At 35.1% G+C, this 21,047-nt stretch overlaps 1 protein-coding gene across 2 annotated transcripts in view; it reads right to left on the reverse strand.

Annotated features, from left to right (window-relative positions):
- The window catches only part of LOC106129916 (synaptogenesis protein syg-2), a 93,613-nt gene that overhangs the window by 21,262 nt on the left and 51,304 nt on the right, over positions 1-21,047 (reverse strand). For both annotated transcript variants that reach the window (XM_060949156.1, XM_060949155.1), the window contains exons 4-6: positions 19,827-19,953; positions 12,165-12,361; positions 976-1,086 (exon numbers count right to left, since the gene is read on the reverse strand). In XM_060949156.1, the coding sequence (XP_060805139.1) occupies positions 976-1,086; positions 12,165-12,361; positions 19,827-19,953 (435 nt within the window). The remainder of the gene's footprint in view (positions 1-975; positions 1,087-12,164; positions 12,362-19,826; positions 19,954-21,047) is intronic.

The following is a 21,047-nucleotide window of genomic DNA, read 5'->3' on the forward strand; positions in this document are numbered from 1 at the left end:
GGTAATATTACTATCTCTCAAAGTATATGTAATTTAAGGATTTATGACAATATGACAATGAATCTCAGAAGCCGTGTAGTGGTTAAATTACAAATTTAGGAACAAAAGTTTGCAGTAACGGTTGACTTGACACTTATTATAGAAATAACAAAATGCAAAATAATATTTCCAATTCTGTTTTACTTTCCGAAGAAGCGAAGTCGTTAAACGTTAAGCCTTTAAAAATTTTGACCCTTTCCGTGAACAAAAAAGAGGACTTAAAGGATCTTATCAAAATTCATTGGCTTGTAGGTAGGTATGTCTTCTCTGATTGGCCCTCGAACCCAACCCCCGGCACCATTCCTCAGAGAAATACGCTGATCCACAACCGTTTGAATAATAAACATTCAAAGTTTCGCATCCATAATTACTACGACGAATTTATTAGACAAACCATTTCTTGAAAGTAATTTGATAATTGATTCTAAAATTACGTTTCAAAAGAATCTTTTGGCTGATGAGCAGGCCTCTTTGATTCCAGTTGGGCGGCCATTTTTGATCCTCTTGCGAATTAATTATAATTACTTAGGTTCAAACACGCTAAAAGTAATGACTTACTTACTTTCATGCTCATCTTGTAACAGGTATTTTACTTTACCACAATACTACTAAAACGCTATTTATGTAAGCCAAACTGCTTATGGACTTTTGCGCTATCAATTAAAAGGACGCTATTAAAATTCTCCAATGTTAGTGAACAAAAGCCAGGTGTACAGGTGACTAAGACATAGGCTTAAAAACTGATTCTTTAGAAAATAATGCAGGTTAGTTCCACACACACTGCGAGGTTAAAATCATTAGGGAAGGCATATATTCAGCAGTGGACATCTTAGGGCTGATATGATGATGATGAAATAAATAAATAGACATGCAGGGCACACTAGTGGGCAAAGTAAGATGTCAACTTAGTCTAAAAATTAAAGCTGTAATACATACCTCCAATAACTAGACAGCTGAGAACCAAGGTGTCTCCCTCGTGGTACGGCCTGATGTGGTTTTCCACCTTATTGCCCAATTCGTCCAGGAAAAATGGCTGGCCCGGTAACACTGTAACAAAGATAACTATTTTTTATACACGTGATATTCTGCATTTTCATATGGTAGGCAGCCGATCGTTAGAATATAATAACGCTAGAATTTCGTAGGTCAGCCCTTGTAGCATGGCGAATGCGACGCCGTTTTTATCGCGAGATATCAAGTAATAATTATATTATATTGAACTGATTAAACAATAAAATCGTTTTAGAGGTTAAATAATTACAGTATGTATTTCAAACGAACAAACAAATCATTAGTAAATTCATGTAATTTTAATTGTACCATTAGCATAAGAACATAGGTATATTTCAATAACGTGGAGGTCCACAACCACAATTTTACTGAGTCCGAAATCTGAAGTGGGACCTTGGGTGCCGCAAATTGAATCAGACCACGCTGTAACACCCTGTCAAAACATATCGGAACCCTTACGTTGCGTTTGCCAAGAAACAAATCTAATATATTTCTCAATGACCCTAAATAAACAGGAAGTATATTTACTTGTTTCTCATTTTCCTTTTACTGCAAAACACGGGTTAAAAAGGTCGTGTCCATAGAAATCTAAATAATATAAATATTTGTGGTAATATTAGTCGTTCCCGCCATTAATGTATCACCACGCATGATTTTGCGTTGTGTAAGTCTGTTTTTACACGAAACGACTCGCGGGGAACCAGTATTTCATAATTGTTACACATCCAGGTTTTCCCTCATCGAAAAGAGAAAAATAAAGAATTTGTGTTAAATATGGGAGCTGTCCTAGATTTCAAAATTAGTCGGCTTATTATGCTTTAATTTTTGATCATACTTAGTGTTCTATTAACCAAAGACCGAAAGCCCGGAAAATTACTGGAAATGGACGATAATAATTAATTTAGGTCTCGAAAATTATACAAGCATAATGCGGTCCGCAGGGTTATTAAAGAACGTTGCCAGAGCAAAACTCTTATCTACGTCTCTCTCTAACCCTGTGACCCAAATAGAGAAAGAGAGATAGAACATATCTCATCAAAATTCGTTATTTTATATTCCTTTTAAAAAAATGTTTAACTCTCTCCAATCTTATACTTTTGTTATCGCAACGCACACTAGTACATACATTAATACTTTTTATAACCCTTCACGGACCGACGGAGCCATTAGTCGCATGACTCAATAATGAACGCAAGGTAAAAGTACATATCAGCAAATCAAAATTAGTTCGCGCAAGCCTTTATTGTCCTAAGCACTGTCCATCCTGATCGTGACGCATAATTACAAACTCAATTTGAAATGCTATTTGCACGCCGTAGTGCCCAATGATATTGATTTGCGGTCGAATGATAAATATCGCAAATTCTGAAAACGCTGCCGCAGGCTTCCTTCCCACATACATTTGTCTTTTGTATAAACTTGGAATTTGCGAATATATTCATATAATTTTGTCGATAGAGGAACCTTGTAACTTGTAACGATATAATATTTGACAGAGAATTTATGAAAATATTATCGTTTGGCTGCAACTCCGCTCGCATCTCCTTTTGTTGTGTAGGGACTGATATTTGGCAAGTATGTTTGGTGCTATGTGGTTCCCGGCACCAATATAAAAAATAATAAGACCACTCCATCTCTTTCCTACGGATGTAAAAGGTGACTACGGGATAGGCTTATAAACTTGGGATTTTTTGTTTTAGGCGACAGGCTAGCAACCTTTTACTAGTTGAATTTCAATTCTATCAGTATGCCAAAAAGCTGAATGTGGCATATCAGTCTTTTCAAGACTGTTGGCTCTGTTTATCCCCCAAAGGATATAGACGTCACTATATGTATGTATGTATATAATCTTTTCTAAGCACAAAAGTTTCCGCTATAATTTATCTGTCAATTTTATTTTATCACTAAGCGCTCTTATTGATTATTCAGTTGTTACCAACATTCGGAGTGAATTTTAAGTAGACACTTCCCAATAGCTAACTTTTCACAGTCACCGAATTATTCGGTGGAAAATTCTCTTGGCGATTTATTTATTATTTAGCAACGAATTGAACAATGCAAATACATGCAATTTATGGTTGTGTTTACCTCATCAAGTCAAGATGAAGAACAACAGATATTCAAACGAATCCCGGCGATCGCCCGAGGCCGCTGATATTCCGCGACGCTAGCTACAAATTCTTTTGTAACGTCACAACAAAAATAAACCTACTGTGAAAATGTTGTTTCCGGGAATTGAGAATTATTCAAGCCTTTTTATGTTTTGTTGAAAAAATAAATAATTTTTCGTGATTTGCCTGTCTTAGACGTAATGATTTGCTATAATACATGTAAAAAACCTTGTTTGATTGGAAAAGAGTACATATAAGGCAGTGTGTAAAAAAAAACACAATAATAATATGATTGCCGTCGCTCGACCGACAAAGACAATTGGCACGTGTGGAAATCAAGTGTTGTCACAGTTAAAATTCTCCTTTTGTTGTCATCCTTTTCCAAGTAGATTGGGATTCTTCTTTTATTGATTGACTTTAACAGTCTGCACGTGAACCGAAGCAACTCGCACACACTTCTAACGTTTTATCCTCGCTTTCAGACCGGCATGTAAAGCTTCAAACAACAAACAAATATCTTCTTTAATATATCTGCCACTATCGTGATGCTTTGTGTCATTTCGCCGTGCTGAACATTATTAAATACATTGATAAATAAATATACCCCTTGCGGGGTAGACTGAGACAACAGTCTTGAAAAAACTGAAAGGCCATGTTCAGCTATTTGGCTTAAGATGGAATTGAGATTAAAATTGTGAAAGGTTGCTAGCCCATCGCCTACAAGAAGAATCCAAATTTCATAAGCTTTCCCTTTACTCGCCTCTTACGATATCTATGAGAAAGACATGAAGTGTATAACATACGAAGTACGACTATATTGGCACTTTTGAGAAAAATATATCTCCCAATTGCTATTTCATTTTATCTTCACAATATCTTCGTTTACATGTGTTTCCGTCTAAACACCTGGATAACATAGTTATGTTTATTTTAACACATCCCACGTACATCCGAAGACTGAACGATGTTTCACCGAATGGCATTAGGCGTATTGTTTTTATAGGTAATGGAGAAAATGTTTTGTTTGTTTTAGTTGTTTAATGCAATAATAGTCTGAGAAGCACAATATGACATGGGGCTCCTTTTTAAAAAAAAAAATTGTACCTATATTAATAATAATATTTACTTATATATATATATATATATCATACTTGAAAAAAACACCAGATTTTTTATCGTGGTATGTCTCGCTTTTTTGAAAGGATCATGTTTCAATTATCAGATAAGTAAGCAATGGCTATCTTTTCGTTATTTTTTTTTAACTAACTTATTCATTTAGCAATTGATATGCACCGTTCAATGTTCTTGTATTTAAATTTCTATAGGAAGTGGTCCATTGTATTTTGTCAGAATCAATACGAATAACTTTCAATCTTTATGTGTAAGCAAATAGAGGGTGTATCCGTAAATTTTGCTCTTGATGTTTGCTCTCTGAACATTTCCAATATCCAACAGAGATTGAATTCGAATCTGATAAAGTATCACCTCGACTAGACCTACTTTCCTGAAGGTGCATTATGTCTGTAGTTTTATAGTCTCAGCAGCACCAACAGCAAAGTAAGTTTGTTGTATTTTCTCGTAATAATACTCAACCAATCTCTAAAAATTGATACTTTTCTTCCCGGTAAAAACTATAGTTCCCATAGGTCTTGCAAAAATCCTGTATTATTTTGTAAGTGGCGCTTGCGCTTGTAGGTGGAGCTTAATTCGCGCGGGCTAATTCTACAATTTTGTTATTTAAGTAACATTATTTTTGAAAAAGATATATATTTCTGAACCTGATTCTCCCGTTTTCCATTTTAGGTATAAAAGTATTTAGTTCACCTTTTAATAATATACCTAATAAGACTCATTAGTACACTCCCCCAGATATATTTCAATTGTCACATTATTAGCTTTCTGAGTTTAATACCTCACAAAGCCCTATAAATTTTGATATATATGAACTAAATTAATATTCATAAGAAAATTAAGAGGTAGTCCCGCGTGTTAACGCTAAAATAGTACAGTCGACGGCATATTTATGTATAAGTTAACGCCATATTCAATGCTTCAACGTCAAAAGCGGCAAAAGGAGGTCACGAACATTGGTAAGACATACGTTTTTATCTCAAAGATGCGTTTAATCTCAAAGATAGAGAAAGAGATATAGGCCTTGTATTTGAATTTTAACTCGTCGAACTCGTCGACAATGTTCATAAAATATGCGAACCCCCATAATAATCAAAGGATTTCATTAAATTAGCCAAAAATTCTTAGTAATAGACGTTGTGTAAAGTAAAATGATTAAAAAACTAGCTTTTACCAGAGACTTCGCCCGCCCGGATTTAGCGTCACCCACAAAATGGATGAAAGGTATGTCTGTACTCTGACTCAAGTAAATTTTCAAGAAGATTGGTTCAGATGATGACGCGCAAAGAGGTCACAAATAAATTTACTTTCGCATTTATGATATTTGTTGGAATACAACCTACAGGTTAAAAACAAACAATTCCTTCACGTTTGCAGTTTAACAATTTACAATTCCTTTCCAGTAAATATCACGTCCTTACTTTATGCTATAATATTGAGAGAGATGACGGTTTTATGTAGTGCAGCTTTTACCATGATCTAAACATGATATGGTTTCAAAGGTCAGACGTGAGTCGCTTCGTGTAAAAACATGACTTACCCAATCAAGAATGATGGTCAAAAGACGTCATCAACTGACGGTATAACCCGAGGAGAAAGAAGAATGAAAGATATGTCGTAGAGTGTACGTAAACCAAACCTGTTTCCACGCAGACAGCTAATTAATTTCGCCTCAACATGGGATTACGTTATCTTTGATGTCTATGAATTACAAGGGGACTACGAGACAATTTAAAGTTTTCGCCGTGTTAAGCATATTTCATTTGAATTACCTGCTTGGCAAAGGAGTTGTATGTTAGCGGAGAGTAGAGATGATTTCGAACATTATGTAATTAGCCCTAATTGGCTACCTATTTCAAGTTGCCTCTTCGTATTACCAGCGTTTATGAATTTACTATGAGCAATATTTTAAAGATTTGTATTCTTCGGTAATCACATTTTATACTAGTGATGTGTTTAATTTTTATACATACTCGTATATATTTCTATACATCTAAATAACGTCTTTCTTTATCCCTTACAAAGCTAACTTTCTTGAAAATACTGAAAGGCCACGATTAACTGTATGACATAATAATGAAATTGAGATTGAAATAAGTAGCGACGGGTTGCTAGCCCATCGGCTAAAAGAAGAATACCAAGTTTATTAGCCTTCCTCTTTCCTCTTCGTTCCCAATGTGTCCATTCTATAATTATTTATTCTGTTGCATTACCTTTATTAATTCTGTGGTAATAAGCAGGAACACTGCTCCCTTAAGTTCACAAAACTTTTGAGGAGTTACAAAATGAGTTTGCTACGACTTCTAAAAAATTAGTTAAATAAACAGTGACTTGACAAGAGTTTATTAATTCAGAAACAACCCCACAAAATCTATACAAACTCTCTTCTTTACTTTTGATTCATGACGGACAAGACGGACATCCCTATTATTAAATTAAATTCTTAGAAAAAGAAGTTTAGTTTGTCTAGTATATTTTTTAAACTTATTTATGTTGAAGCCACTGCCGACTTCTCTGGAAAAGATAATTTATGTATGTATGAGTCGTTAGTTAATTTGTTTCCATTGAATCAACGACACGTTTTGGTATTAGTTTTCTTTGAGTGTTATCTATTTTTTATTTTCTTTTTGGAAATGGGACGTTTCAAAAGGTTAACACTATAATTTATCATTCAAAGTAATACTGATAGAAGGCAATGACAATAAAAAAGCGTCTTACACTTATTTCTTTAATATTTCTGAGTGGAGTTAATATTAGAAGCTATTAGCTGATTTGTTTAATAGGTAATCATTAATTTTACATCGTTTAATAAGCATGCTGGGGTTCCTTATTAGATTTCCTAAATAACGAAATCACTCGAACATCTATTTGTGTAGACTTTGGAGTAATTTCGGTATTATTCGTTATGATTAAATAACCTTTGTTTACTGTTTACCCTAGTTTTATTGTTAGAATAGAATTAGCTATTCTATTCTAATAAGTGCAGAATTTTCCAAATACTAAACAGTGTTTAATTTTTTAATTAATTTTTCATCAATTTTAGCAGACGACGTTCCTCTCTGATTTCTTAAATAATAGCCCCGCCTTTTGTTCCAGATTGTATTTTGAACAATAAAGTTTAAATAAATAAACGTGGCCTTGAAGTCTTGTCATAATTGGCCCTGTCTTGCCTGCAAGGGATTAAGTCGTGATATTATGTGTATAATCTTTATCTGTTTGCAATTTTAAAAAAGGTGGACTAGTAAAGAATGTTATCTTCTGTTATGGTATAAATAAAATATTAATAAATAAGCTTCCATGCTGGTCTGATAGCAAGGAAAAAATTAAAGTGTGAACTAGCTCCTTCTCTTTTCCCGTGCAGACTGTCAAAGTCAATCAAGGGAAAGGCTAATAAACTTGGGATTATTTAACTGTTTGTTTATTTTTTTTTTGTTTGTTAATGTTTGTTTGTTTTACCTTGCAATTATGTAAATCACAAATAAATTAACATATCTACTTAATTATGTTAAAACGGAATAATCTAAAACTCATGCAAAGAAAAGCTTAGCAAATTGGGATTATTGTTGGCGACGGGTTAGCAACTTTTCACTGTCTCCGAATTATATGCCCTTCAAATAATGGCTCTGTCTACCCCGTAAGGGAAGTAAACATCAGAGGTAATCAACATCGGAAGGAAATGATTGATCGGCGACAAACTCGCTTAAATATTTAATGAACTTAGGAATGCTCTTATACATGAGCCAGCACATAACACATCACGGAATCTAATTCAGTAACAATCAGTTTGGGAATCTAGTGATGTAGACCGCATAGTATTGTACTCGAGTAGAGTAGTAGAAGGTAGTAGTAGTGGTATTGAGTCTCGAGGATCTGTGTAATTAGGAAACATATTTATTTTTTTAGTTTTGATAATTTTTATATTAAATATGTTCTTATTGTAAATCCTACTACTATTATAAAGGCGAAAGTTTTTATGGATGTATGGATGTTTGTTACTCTTTCACGCAAAAACTACTGAACCGATTACCATGAAATTTGGTATGTAGGTAGCTGAAGACCCAGAATAACACATAGGCTACTTTTTATCCCAGAGTTCCCGCGGGATTGATAGGGTTTCCATGCGGACGAAGTCGCGGGCGGCCTCTAGTAACAATTATAAAAAACAAAAAAGGCTAATTAAAACAATTTAAAGAAAGCGTCATCTATTGTTGTGTAAAGGGGTGAACGTGGAAATTCTGCATGTTTTAATCCAAATAATAACTTTTATAAAAAGGTAGAACCTCCACCAATCGATATCCTCCTTTATTAAAGTTGGTTAAATTCTAAAACCTTGTCCTAAGTCTAACAAACGGTTTCCTGTAAATCACATCAAAATCGGTTAGCGAAACGCGAGAAAATCGAATTCAAAATACGTACGTACATAACGTATGTATTTTGAAGGCGGTAAAACTTCTAAATAGTCCATACTAAATCCGATGCGAAATTGAACCCGTCAACAAAGTTTTAAATTATGGTCTGTTACTTTGTGGCCACGGACGATCTACGTCACTACTTAACTCCTATTACTCGTACATGTCACAAACAGTCCGTTCTGGAACTTTGGGAGGCTATTATACCCGAACCGTTAATTACACACTTAAATTGTGGCTACAAATAATTGATTCGCTTTAAGCCCGGTCAATTTCGATCCTTAATAAAAATCCTATTAGAAAGTATGTATGTATAGGTATTCATCATAAAAGTTACCGTTATTGACCTGATTTTAAGTAACTAACAAAAAAACCAGATACGGGTACAAAAGGACATTTCACAATTTCATAACAATGGCGAAATTGTGAAATGTCCTGTAAATTCCTAATTCAATGGATATTTAAGCAATTTGATTTTGAAATGAATGAAATGAAATAAACTTAACTATTTTTCTGTTAGTTTAAATTCCCATTAACAGCTCAGTCATGCTATGATAACCTTGGACTAAATAAAAAATGCAATGACAAAAGTTCTTTAAGTAGTTCTGCACACGAATTTAAAGCAAAAGTGCAGAAAAAATATCAAAATATAACGATACCAGAATAAGTGAACTATCTTTTCTCTTAAGTACTATTACACCGCTAGGTTGAGCCTCTAGTTAACGTAATTTTACCCAACTTACCTATATACTTTTTCAAAAAGTATATAAGCATAATATACGGCGTTTATCTAGCTACTCATATCAGTGTTAGGTACTCTATTAATCGCAGGTGTTGCATAGACCACTAGAACCTATCCTTGGTAGAAGACTGATAACAAGCGTACATATACCAAGTGTATTTCAGTGACCTATATAGGTTCTATTGCTTTGTATGGTGCCAACTGAGATAGCTCTAACATATGGGATGTAGTATCCTACTAAATACATTAAATGTCAATTCCTGTCAACCTGTACTTATTGAAATTAATTAGTTAAATTCGAAATACTAATGTAAACTTTTCAATTAACAAAAATATCCAATGTATTCTATGAGTATACTTATACATTTTTGAGATATTGACCCTTTTTGATCAAATGAAGGCTTTAAAATTTGTATTTAACAATAGACATATTTACGAAAAATCAGTTTGGTTGCTAAAATTTTAGGAGAGAATCGCGATTTTTGTCGGAAAAACAGTTGCAACATTGATCCAATGTTTGAAAATTTAGTTAATACACGTACGCTCATGTTTACGGACAAATAAATAAACGAATCTGGCACGAATTTGGGGGTTTATGCTGCAAAAATGCTGAAAATGTCAACATTGATGGATGGCCGGTGTTTTCTGCGGTGGCTCGTTCGGCGGCGGTGAGCCAGGGTTTGCGCGCTATTTTACGCACATTCAATCTGACAGTAGTTTCAGAAACAGACAACATTTTTAACGTTCTCCGTAAAAGCTAGCGATTGAGAGAGGATTTTGTTTTCCGTTCCCGCGGGAATTTTGGGAAATCCTCTTCAAGTGGGGCACCCTACACTTGCTAAAAATATACATTGTGTAATTGTGGTTCCCTAGTAATGCATATAGGTACTAACAGTACTAATTGTTTTTTCGTTATTTTTTCTTCTTATATTTATTTTGTTCACTTCTGTCCGAGTGATTTTTTTTCATGAAGAAATAACACACAAGCTTTGAGTTTAACTGCCTCGGGGATTTGTTACACAAGGTCTTCTGTATTGGGAACATAATTAAGTGCGTAGTTCGTATCGTGTTGAAGATATGTCGTGGACATATTAGGAGAGTAAATATATTTTGTAAAAAATAGTCTAGCACTAGTTATCATTCATGTTTTTACTTGAAAATAAACATAAAATCATTAATACAAATAATACATAAAAATAGTGGTTATTTTCGCCTGACACTTTTCAGCAATTATAATATAATTTATGTTAAAAACAGTCATATGTAAGTATATATTTATTCACATAGTGACCATATCATAGGAACAAATTATAATCTAAAATACAACGTTCTAATATCCTCCTTATAACCTGTGTTTTCATTTTTACACACTAGTTTAACTCCATTTCACTGCTACGCTCTCTATGAAAATAGCAGCAATAATCAAATTAAGCATGAAATTATGCACATCATTTTACATTAATATGAATATCAGTTGTTTGGTTATATTATGGTCTATTGGCACTCATAATAAAATTTACGAGTATAATGATATGTCGATTCATAGGTAGTTATTTGTCAAATAGACGTAGGCCTTTTAGTTAAATGATACAAAGCTTTTTCATTAAGTTTTTAACAGTTTAAATGTAACATTTTTTATTTCAGAACTAGCTTTTACCCGCAGCTTCACCCGCGTGAAAAGAGGCGCCACATACAAGAGAGGTTTTTTGTAAATTCAATGGGAACTTTAGTTTTTACCGGGATGAAAGGGTGCCTATGATTTTCTACAGACTCTGAATTATATACGCGAATTTTCAAGAAGATTGGTTCAGCAGATAACGCGTGAAGAAGTAACAAACATACAAACTTGCTTTCGCTTTTAAAATATCAATTTGTAGGAATAATATCTATCAAAGAATTGATATAAACTAACAACATATAGGTAAATATCCAACGCAGGAAGTAACATGAAAAATGGTTGTATCGCATTTACGAAATTACCCCTGAATAATAATATTCATGAATTGAGCCTTTGATGTTCAGTACAGGAATTTTAGGGTTGTTGGAATAATTTTGATTACTATTGATTTCGGATGCTAACGATAAAGATGCTTCATATTTAATGAACCATTTCACTCTGTTAATCACGAAGGGCGTGTACACAATAGTGAATCCATTTCGTATATTACATTCTTTTGTCTGGTATTTGGTCTGGGGTTCTGTTCTTTATACATTCAGAAAACATGTCGACACTTAGTTCGGAGGTTTCTTTTTTCAAAGCTACTGTTTTTTCGGTTGAATTTTATGAATTGTGACATTTTGAGAACAATAAATTGGGCTATCTACGTTATTAATATAATTTATTTTTTACATTTTATTATGACTTTTATAAACTGTAAAAAAATATATTAAAAAAATATTGTTTATATATTTTAAAACATATTTACCAGAAAAAGTTATTGTGCTGTAAGATATGTGTATTGGAATACACATATCTCACAGCAAAATGACACAAAGGGGTGTTAACTTTTTATATACCAATCACGAAGGTATTTTCCAAAAAAAAATATTCTTCAGTTGATAGATGAAATGTTAACAACAAATAGTTACACAAATTTTAGGGCTGAATACCATATGGCTGTCTCCTTGTTATTTTTTTGTGCTCTATTTATTAGTGCATTGGTCATAAAGCTAACACCTGAGACCGAGCTACAAACTACCAACCAAAAAAAGAAAACTTACCGATAACAGTCAGATTGACTCCAATATTTCTGGTCGGGGAGACGAGGAAGTCCACTCGGCAATGGAACAAGGCCTGGTCGTCCTGTCTCAGGGCTGACACGTTGAGGGTAGTGGGCTGGGACTGCACATCAGCCCTTAATCTACCATTACTATTGAAGGTCTCACTGGACCACTCCCTGTCGTCCCGGGCGTCGTAACTGTTAAACAAAAAAAGAAATTTAATCAATATCCAGCACTTTTGAATAGGATAACTCCAACTCTTTCACATTAATCTAGTGAAAGCTTCCATGCTAGTCTGGTACAGATGAAAAAGTATAGTATGAGCCAGCTGCTTCTCCATTCATGCAGATTGATAGATTTGACAATAATAAGTGAAAGCAGATAGTGCAGTGAGTACGTTAGTTTGTGGATAAAATAAGAGCAGTAGCTCTTATTTTGAATCTACTTGTCACAATATACAATGGCCAGGGTGTTTGTCCGTCGTTCGTTAATCCACAGTATCGTTATTGAAAAAGAAAATTATGACGGTTTAACAAATATAATCAAGGGAAACACTAATGAATTTGGGATTCTTCTTTTTGGCAATGAGCTGCCATTTGAATTTCAAATCTTATTGAATGTTTTTTCCTCCCCTAAGCTTTGTAAAAAATATCTACACATGACAAATTCTAGTTTACTGTCCTCGTAGTTTGTAAAAATTAGGTTAATATAGTTTTAAACCAAAGTAAATGATCGGCAAGATAGTCATAAACATTTAATTTATTTTAAAAGGACCAAATATTTTTGAGTCTATCCGCCTACTTTTATTTTTTTCATTACCTTCACGTAGTCTGTATTAGCCGGGATAATGTGAGGATTATAAGGATCTCACCTACGTTGAAATATATTTATATAGCGCTTATTTATTAAACAACATTTTGCATCATAGAAATAGGTAGATAGCGAACTTTAAGCGAACGATTTTTAACAGAAAAAAAAAATAAAAATTTATTCGCATTTCTTTTACAAAATCCTTGCATAAGAATAACTTCAGATCCAAATCTGAGAACCGGTCAAGATGAGCCCCAAAACATAAAAGAGTATACTCATTCAATGCTTAATAATTCAATTATTCTAACGTCGGATCAGATTCACATCTAATGTCGTAATTAGCCTTATCAAGTCCAAAAATAATAAACGTAAGATAATGATCAATGTTGAAATATCGACTAGTATTCAAATTATGCGTGCGGTTGTTACATTCGTAATGCGTTTAACGATTTTGCTCCACAACCTAAATAGACTTTCGTGAACAACTTCAATTTCAAATTCACATTTACTTTCCCTCTATCAATACCCGAAATAAGGTAATTTGGAGAGCACAATAGCAATTTATTTCATACAACCTTACCAGCTCGCTAATGAAATTAACATTATCAAAATTATGTTAATTTTCCTGAGATTTCCTTCTTCAATTACTATTCTGGTGAATCTGGGAGTTCCGAAGTTAACATAACAAGTAGAGAAATTTACCACAAAGTCTGTTCATTTTGGAACTTTGCTCGGAAGTGTAATATTTAAATAACAAAAACAAACTTTAATAAGCTTGCTTTCTTTATTAATACTAAGTTTTGTTTAAGAAGACCGAGTGTTACAGAGTTTTCCGATAAAATGTTTTCGCGTAAGAATGCGTTGCTGCAGAATTTTCGGGAAATCTATTAGTAGGGAATGTTATTAAACTGTTCCCGTAAAAGAAATATCCTGTAGCTAAACGTTGTCTTGTAAGGCTCTTCATTTAACGACTGACCACTGCATTATGTATAATAAATAAACGATTATAATTAGCAGCTTCGCCTGCGCTAATTTAGCGCCACCTACAAAAGAATACAGGTATTTCGCAAATCTCACGGGGGCATGTCCTTCTCCAGACTCTTAATTATAATATATACGCAAAATATCTATCAAGTCCTCTATCCAATAGAAAAAAGAATAGGACCACTCCATCTCTTTCCCATGGATGTCGTAAAAGGCGACTAAGGGATAGGCTTATATACTTGGGATTAACTTTTAGGCCATATATGCCAATCTAAGGTCTGCCGCGCCGATGGATGCATGGCTAGGGGCGAGCCTAGTCTCGAGCGTGCCACTTCCGCCATGGGGTTGGGCGACCCCCAGGTAATGGCTAGCCTTACCCTGGCATGCGGGGCTCTGCTGGGGCGGACAAAATTGTTCCCTTGCGTCTCGTGGGAATCGCATGGATGCAAATTTTTTTAAAGAGCACCTAAATGGCGGCGATGGTGTCCGCACCCCATCACGTCTCGTTCCCGGCGGGAGCGGTATGCGGTCTGCTGAAAGCCGCTTTGCGACGATGAATGTAAGAGGAGGAATGAAGGATAAAATTGAGGAAGTATGTCAGATGATGGGTGAAAGACGGTTGGATGTGTTGTGCGTGAATGAAACGAAGCGGAAAGGATGCGACGCGACGCAGCACGGCCCTTACACGGCGTATTGGTCTGGAATTTCCAGTACCAGCCGAGGCTGTCAAGGGGTCGGTCTAATCCTTTCTGCACGAATGGCTGAGTGTGTGAATGAGTATGAGTGTGTCAGCCCTCGTCTTCTATGGATTAGGCTGAAAGTTGGAATCACTCGGATCTTCGTTTTAGGTGTTTATGCACCGTGGGATGTGGGTTCGAGGGGTACAACATCAGCAAAAAGCGAAAACGAGGAGTTCTGGAATAGTGTAAGAGAAGTATTGAAAGTTACCAAGCCAAATGAGAAGATTATTATGTTAGGTGATTTTAATGGATGGGTGGGTGTAAAGCGTGATGGATATGAAAAGGTGCTTGGTGCGTTTGGTGACGAAAAGGTGAATGATAATGGAAGAAGTGTATTAGAAATTTGTCTAGAGTGGGATCTTTTTGTGTCGAACTCAATGTTTCAACATAAAGAGATCCACACCTATACAAGAGTGGAAGGTATTTTAAAAAGTATGATAGACTTTGTGATTGTAGATGAAAGATTGAAGAACAAAGTGCTGGATACCCGTGCATATCGCGGTGCTGGCATTGACTCGGACCATTTACTGGTGATATCCCGGATAAGGGGTATCTTCAATCGCTGGCGGCACAGGGTAAGGGAGCAAACCAGCGCTTTGGAAAGAGTGAAAGTAGAAAATTTGCAAGATATGTAGGTAAGAAGTATATTAATAGATTGAAGGATGAAATTGAAGATTTAGATGAGAGGAGCAATATTGAAGATGGATGGAAGGAATTTAAAGAAAGAATTGTGAAAGTAGCTGTTGAAGTGTGTGGTGTAAGTAGAAGAAGGAAAGGGAAAAATCACAAAAATGCGTGGATGAGTAAAGATGTGCAAGAACTTGTGCGATTAAAGAAGAAAGCATGGCTGGATTTGTTAGCAGCAAAAGCTAACTTAAGAATGCAAGAGGTTATAGATGAGGATGTGAATGAAGCACGTAAGGAATATAAAAAAATGAAAGATTTGGTTAAGAAAGCTGTGATTAGAAAGAAAGAAGAGTCAAATGTCTGCTCTATGCCGACGATCAGGTTATACTGGCGTCATCAGCGGAGGAGTTACAGGAGATGGTAAACTGTATGCATGAAGCTTTAAAAGAGAAAGGAATGAAAGTGAACGTAAGTAAAACTAAAACACTGGTTTTTGAAATGGAGAAAGAAATGACAGCATGTAATATTTTGATTGGAGGAGAAAAAGTTGAGCAAGTGAAAGAGTTTGTATATCTAGGATCAAAGTTTACATCAGATGGCAAGTGTGATAGTGATATTGAAAGGAGAGTGAACGCGGGGAACATGGTGAATGGAGCTTTGCATGCCTTTATGAGCAGTCAGAAACTATCCAAAAAGGCTCGACTGGCTGTGCACAGGGGCGTGTTGGTCCCGACATTAATGTATGGGAGTGAAAGTTGGGTATGGCAAAAGAAGCACGAAAGCAGAATAAATGCAGTGGAAATGAGAGCGCTAAGGAGTATGTTGGGTGTGAAATTGAGTGACCGGATAAGGAACAGCGTGATAAGGGAGTGTTGTGATGTGAAAGAAGATGTAGTTACAGGAATAGAAAAGGGTATGTTGAGATGGTTCGGTCATGTGGAGAGGATGAATGAAAACAGGTTGACTAAGCAGATATACAAGGAGAGTGTGGAGGGAAAGGTCGGGGTGGGAAGACCTAGACGAACATATCTTGATCAAATTAAGGATGTCCTGGTGAAGGGTCAGGTCAAAAGTGCCCGAAACCGCCGAGCTTGCATGAGGAGAGTTATGAATGTGGATGAAGCAAAGGAAGTATGCAGGGATCGTGGCAAGTGGAAAGAGGTAGTCTCTGCCTACCCCTCCGGGAAAGAGGCGTGAGTTTATGTATGTATGTATGTATCTATCAAGTTTATGATGTATCATATTGATTACTCATTTACAGTTTGTTTTCCAAAAATAATTTATTTATTTGTTATTTGTTATTTGATTATTTATTGTCGTTATTGTTACTTTAAATAATAAAGTAAAGATAGAAATAAAGTAAATTGGGGCATTACATTCCTTTATGAGAAGTTGGATAGTATCAAAAAATGCCCGATTGGCCGTACATAATGGTGTGTGCCTACACTGTATGGGAATGAGAGTTGGGTATGGCAGAAACAAAATGAAAGTAGAGTAAAAGCACTCTAAATGAGAGCTTTAAGAAGTATGGTGTGGTGTAAGTTTAAAAGATCGAATTAGAAATATCGATGTAAGAGAAATGTGGTGAGTGAAAGAGGATGTGGTGACCAAAATTGAAAAGAGTATGTTGAGATGGCTTGGATATGTCGAGAGAATGGATGAGGACAGGCTACCGGAACGAATTTATCAGGCAGAGTTGACTATAAAAGTGGGCCAGGGCCGCCCTCGTCGAACTTTAAAAGACCAAATTTTGAAAGTCTTGAAAAACGGAGATGTTAGGAGTACCCGTAATCCGTATATGCATGAAAAGAGTAATGAGTGTGGAGGAAGCGGGAGAGGTCTATAAGAATCGTAACAAGTGGAAATCTCTCTCGTCTCTGCCTATCCCAATGGGAAACAGGCGTGATGGTATGTATGTATGCATGTATTTTAATTAAAAACTATTGCTACAAACCAATTAGAAAAAGTAGCTCCTCTAAGTAATAAAATATCCAACAAGATGGCACAAAGTCCTTAAAGTTAGAATATCTCCGTACAATGAATTCAGCTTGAAATTTAACAGCTGTACCAACTACAACATGCTTAAGTTTAACCAGAAGCATACCTGCATCCTTAGATTACCGTTATTCTAACCTGAAACTTAACTATGAGCATTTTCCAGCTGTTAACCTATTAACATAAATTAAAAATAGCATCGTCACCTCTCTCAAAAGGAACTTGGGGTGCGTCCTTGACCATGACACTAAATTAGATAAATAACATTTTTACACGAAGCGACTCCGATCAGACACATGTCGGATCACGGGTTCACATCCAGATGCCTGAATGTGCAAACGAAGTCGCCTTTTGGGCGACCACCAACGCTTTATGGATGCACTAGCTGTGCCCGCGACTTCGTCCGCATGGAATAGTTATTTTAGGCATCATTGAAGCCCTCAAAGATGAATAATTTTCCCCGATTTCTTTCACATTTTTTTTAATTATTTCTTCGCTCCTAATAGTTGCACCGTGATATTATATAGTCTGAAGCCTTCAACAAACAACTGTTCAAACAAACATACTCTTTAGATTTATAATATTAGTATAGATAATAATTTCTGTTGGTTCATAAAAATATAAGCTGTATTGCGGCCCAGACGCTCCCGTCCCGCGGGAATCATATTATAGTCTATGTTAGACTTCTGGATAATGCAGTAGCTTTGAGTAATAAAATGCTCTGTGTACTGTAGTTTTGCAATGTTCCAAGATTTCCAAGTCATATATTATATAGAATACGTGCGACTAGAGCTCTCTTTGTCATATTTGCGTTTCAAGCTGCACTTCCCAATTACAATCTTATTCTTTTTTAAAATTAAGATTCTACTTTTAAATTAATTTAATTCACACTTACTTACACATAATTGTAACAGACCGATGTTTGTACTTGAAAGAGATTGCCAAAAAAGATCTATATGGGGGATCTATTTCAAATCAAGCAAATATATGATTTTTAAATTTCGCCCTGTCTGTATTTTGTTGATATTTGAAAGCAAACTTCTATTACCAACTGTCTCCACTGGCTCTGTCGTCACTGAGGATGATGGGAAATATAATCTCAAGGTCTTAAAAACTTCTATACATAAATTTCTCCACCAACCATTATAAGGGGCATTATAAGGGAGCAGTTTTTTGTATTGAGATTTATCAGTGAACTTTTGCGGCGATTCCTTCGCGACACGGGAAACAAAAAGGTACTCATATCCAGATGTTTTGCTATGGAGCACGAGATTTATTTAATTATTTAAATACTCTATAAAAATGTATAAAAAGCGGACTTAACATTTCACATGGCATTCAACCAGCCAGCATACAAAAAAACTTTAAGTTGGTAGTGCGAAAAAGTGCACCAACTGAGATTCGCAAACAATATTGGGAACAAGCAGAGATCAGGCATCGAAGCGTAGTGGCGGAGGGAGCAAGTGGGCACACGCATTCTATTTTGAAAATTACATAAATACTTTTTTAAAAAGCTTATTTAGAGATAGAAATTCCTTAACACCCAATTTTAGCTGGTTGTCCGGCTTAAATTCCTTGACAAAATAACACTTATACCTGTAATCTAAATTAAGCCAAACCGGAATTTGGCTAAAGGTCGTTACCTCTCCACTTCATATTTGGTACTTAATTATTAAGGCATTCAAAGAAGCAACAATTTTAGAATGAACAGTTTCTTGTTTGGTCAAGCCTCTTAAAATAACTCGGTCTGAGGATGCCTTATTAACATTTGAGATGAGTGTTTACGAGGTTTCTTGGAAAAAATGTTGAAAGTAAATAATGAAAAACTAAGCTAATCCAGTTGAGAAACAGGAATTTCGAGGTCTCAGTTTCGTCAGGTTTACAAATTCTAAAATTCTTGATATTTGTTTAACATAAGTAAGTATGTATAATTTTACCAAAATATAGGTACCTATATGGTTTTGAGAAATCGCGTTGAGTTAACGAATCTAGAGTACTTATTCTGAAGCAAGTTTTGGCTGTGGCCAAAATTATATCGTTTCTCATAAGTTTTGTCAATAATTAAGTATTCATTCTTCTAATTGTACTCGTATCATTCAATTGAAGAAAGTACTATGTTTGCCAATAAAAAAGTACTTTTTATTGGCAACCTAGTCGGTTTGGGACAAATATCACAGAAGACGCGCTAGTGAAATTTTGTATTTTTTGGGATCAGGTGCCTGATGGCAAACGAAAGCAAAAGAAAAAAATAATTAGCGTTATCCCGGGGCGAATTTCATTAACCGTCACTTTCAACCCTGTTTCATTTTTCTGAAGTAAGCGTTTTCTTTTTACTTGGTCTCATATATGGTTTTTGTTTTGTTCAATTCGCTTAAACTGAAGCCTTAAATATATCATCGGGTCTTCCACTTTCAGAATTTCTAAACAACAAATTTTCAAGACTTTTCAGTAAGAGAAGATGCATATTCATTTCTCTTGAAGGTCGAAGAAATGAAGATGTAATTACCTGAATATTGGTGCGTTATTCTTGTACCAAACTAGGAGCATGAACTCGTCGGCTGAGGAGTCGACCGACGTGTTACAGAGCAGGGTCGTGTTGCCTCCCTCGAGAGCCTCCTGGTGGGACACTGGGCCTGGGACAAGGTAAATTATTGCTTAAATTTATAAAGCATTTTTGATATTTTAAAATGCAAAAAAATCTTGTTTTTATAATATGTTTTTATAAGGGATTTCATGCATTTTGCAAAAAGAACAACATCATTATTCGATGCGCTAAATAGGAATAAGAACTTATCGATTATTTTCTGTCACAATGAACATTAAAATTAACTCTTGGTCATCGAAAAAATACCTATGTACGTCAAGTTACGTTCCACACATAATCAACACCCAAACGGTCATTGTGAAAAAAAACCATTGCTTTTGTATATGTATATGTAAGTATCATAATCTTTCTATTTTACTTTGGATTTGAATTAATGGTAATTAGTTTTTAATTAATATCCAAGCTAAGCCGTTTCTTTCTTTCTGGGTCATAATTCTCTGACAAATCGGTGTCAACATAGAAATATCGGCCGGAAACTGTAAGCCTCTCATACATTGTCGTTAAGAACCGACCCTACAGCGAAACCCTATCCATACATCTACAATAAACGAGGGTCACAGTGTAAATTTTCCTAACGATAATTTATACAAGGCTTTTACTAAAATATTCCCAGCTAAATCTTATTTAACGGAAGACACCCGGATCAGTTGAAAGCTGTTCTAGTTTCCCGGAATGGTAGGAAACGAACAAAAGAATCTTAATTCATTAGCTTTTTCTTTCTCTTAATTTGCATTTGAGAAAAGACTAAAAGGGAATCCATGAAAGCGCCTTTTTAGTTGAGAATTCATAATAGATTCAGCGTGATTCAGGTGTTAAGGTACCTCTGCAAGAAACTCATTAAAGAGACGTAGTCTACTAAAACGATTCCCAGTATTTCTCATAAAACATTTTCCATTAAATTTAGAATCATATATTTGTGTCGAAAGCTTCTTGGAAGATGCTTTTGTAGTAACTACCCTGATATAAGACATATTATAGAAAATGCTAATGAAATTTCACATTCACAAGTATTTTGTTCGATTCCAAGGTTGGGTTCTGAAGACCTAATTTAAATGACATGTCACATTCTTTGAAAAGATTATGGCAATATAAGCGTTGTACCTTACTCCATCCTTGCTTAGA

This window comes from Amyelois transitella, chromosome 18 (assembly GCF_032362555.1).
Source record: "Amyelois transitella isolate CPQ chromosome 18, ilAmyTran1.1, whole genome shotgun sequence".
Lineage (NCBI taxonomy): Eukaryota > Metazoa > Arthropoda > Insecta > Lepidoptera > Pyralidae > Amyelois > Amyelois transitella.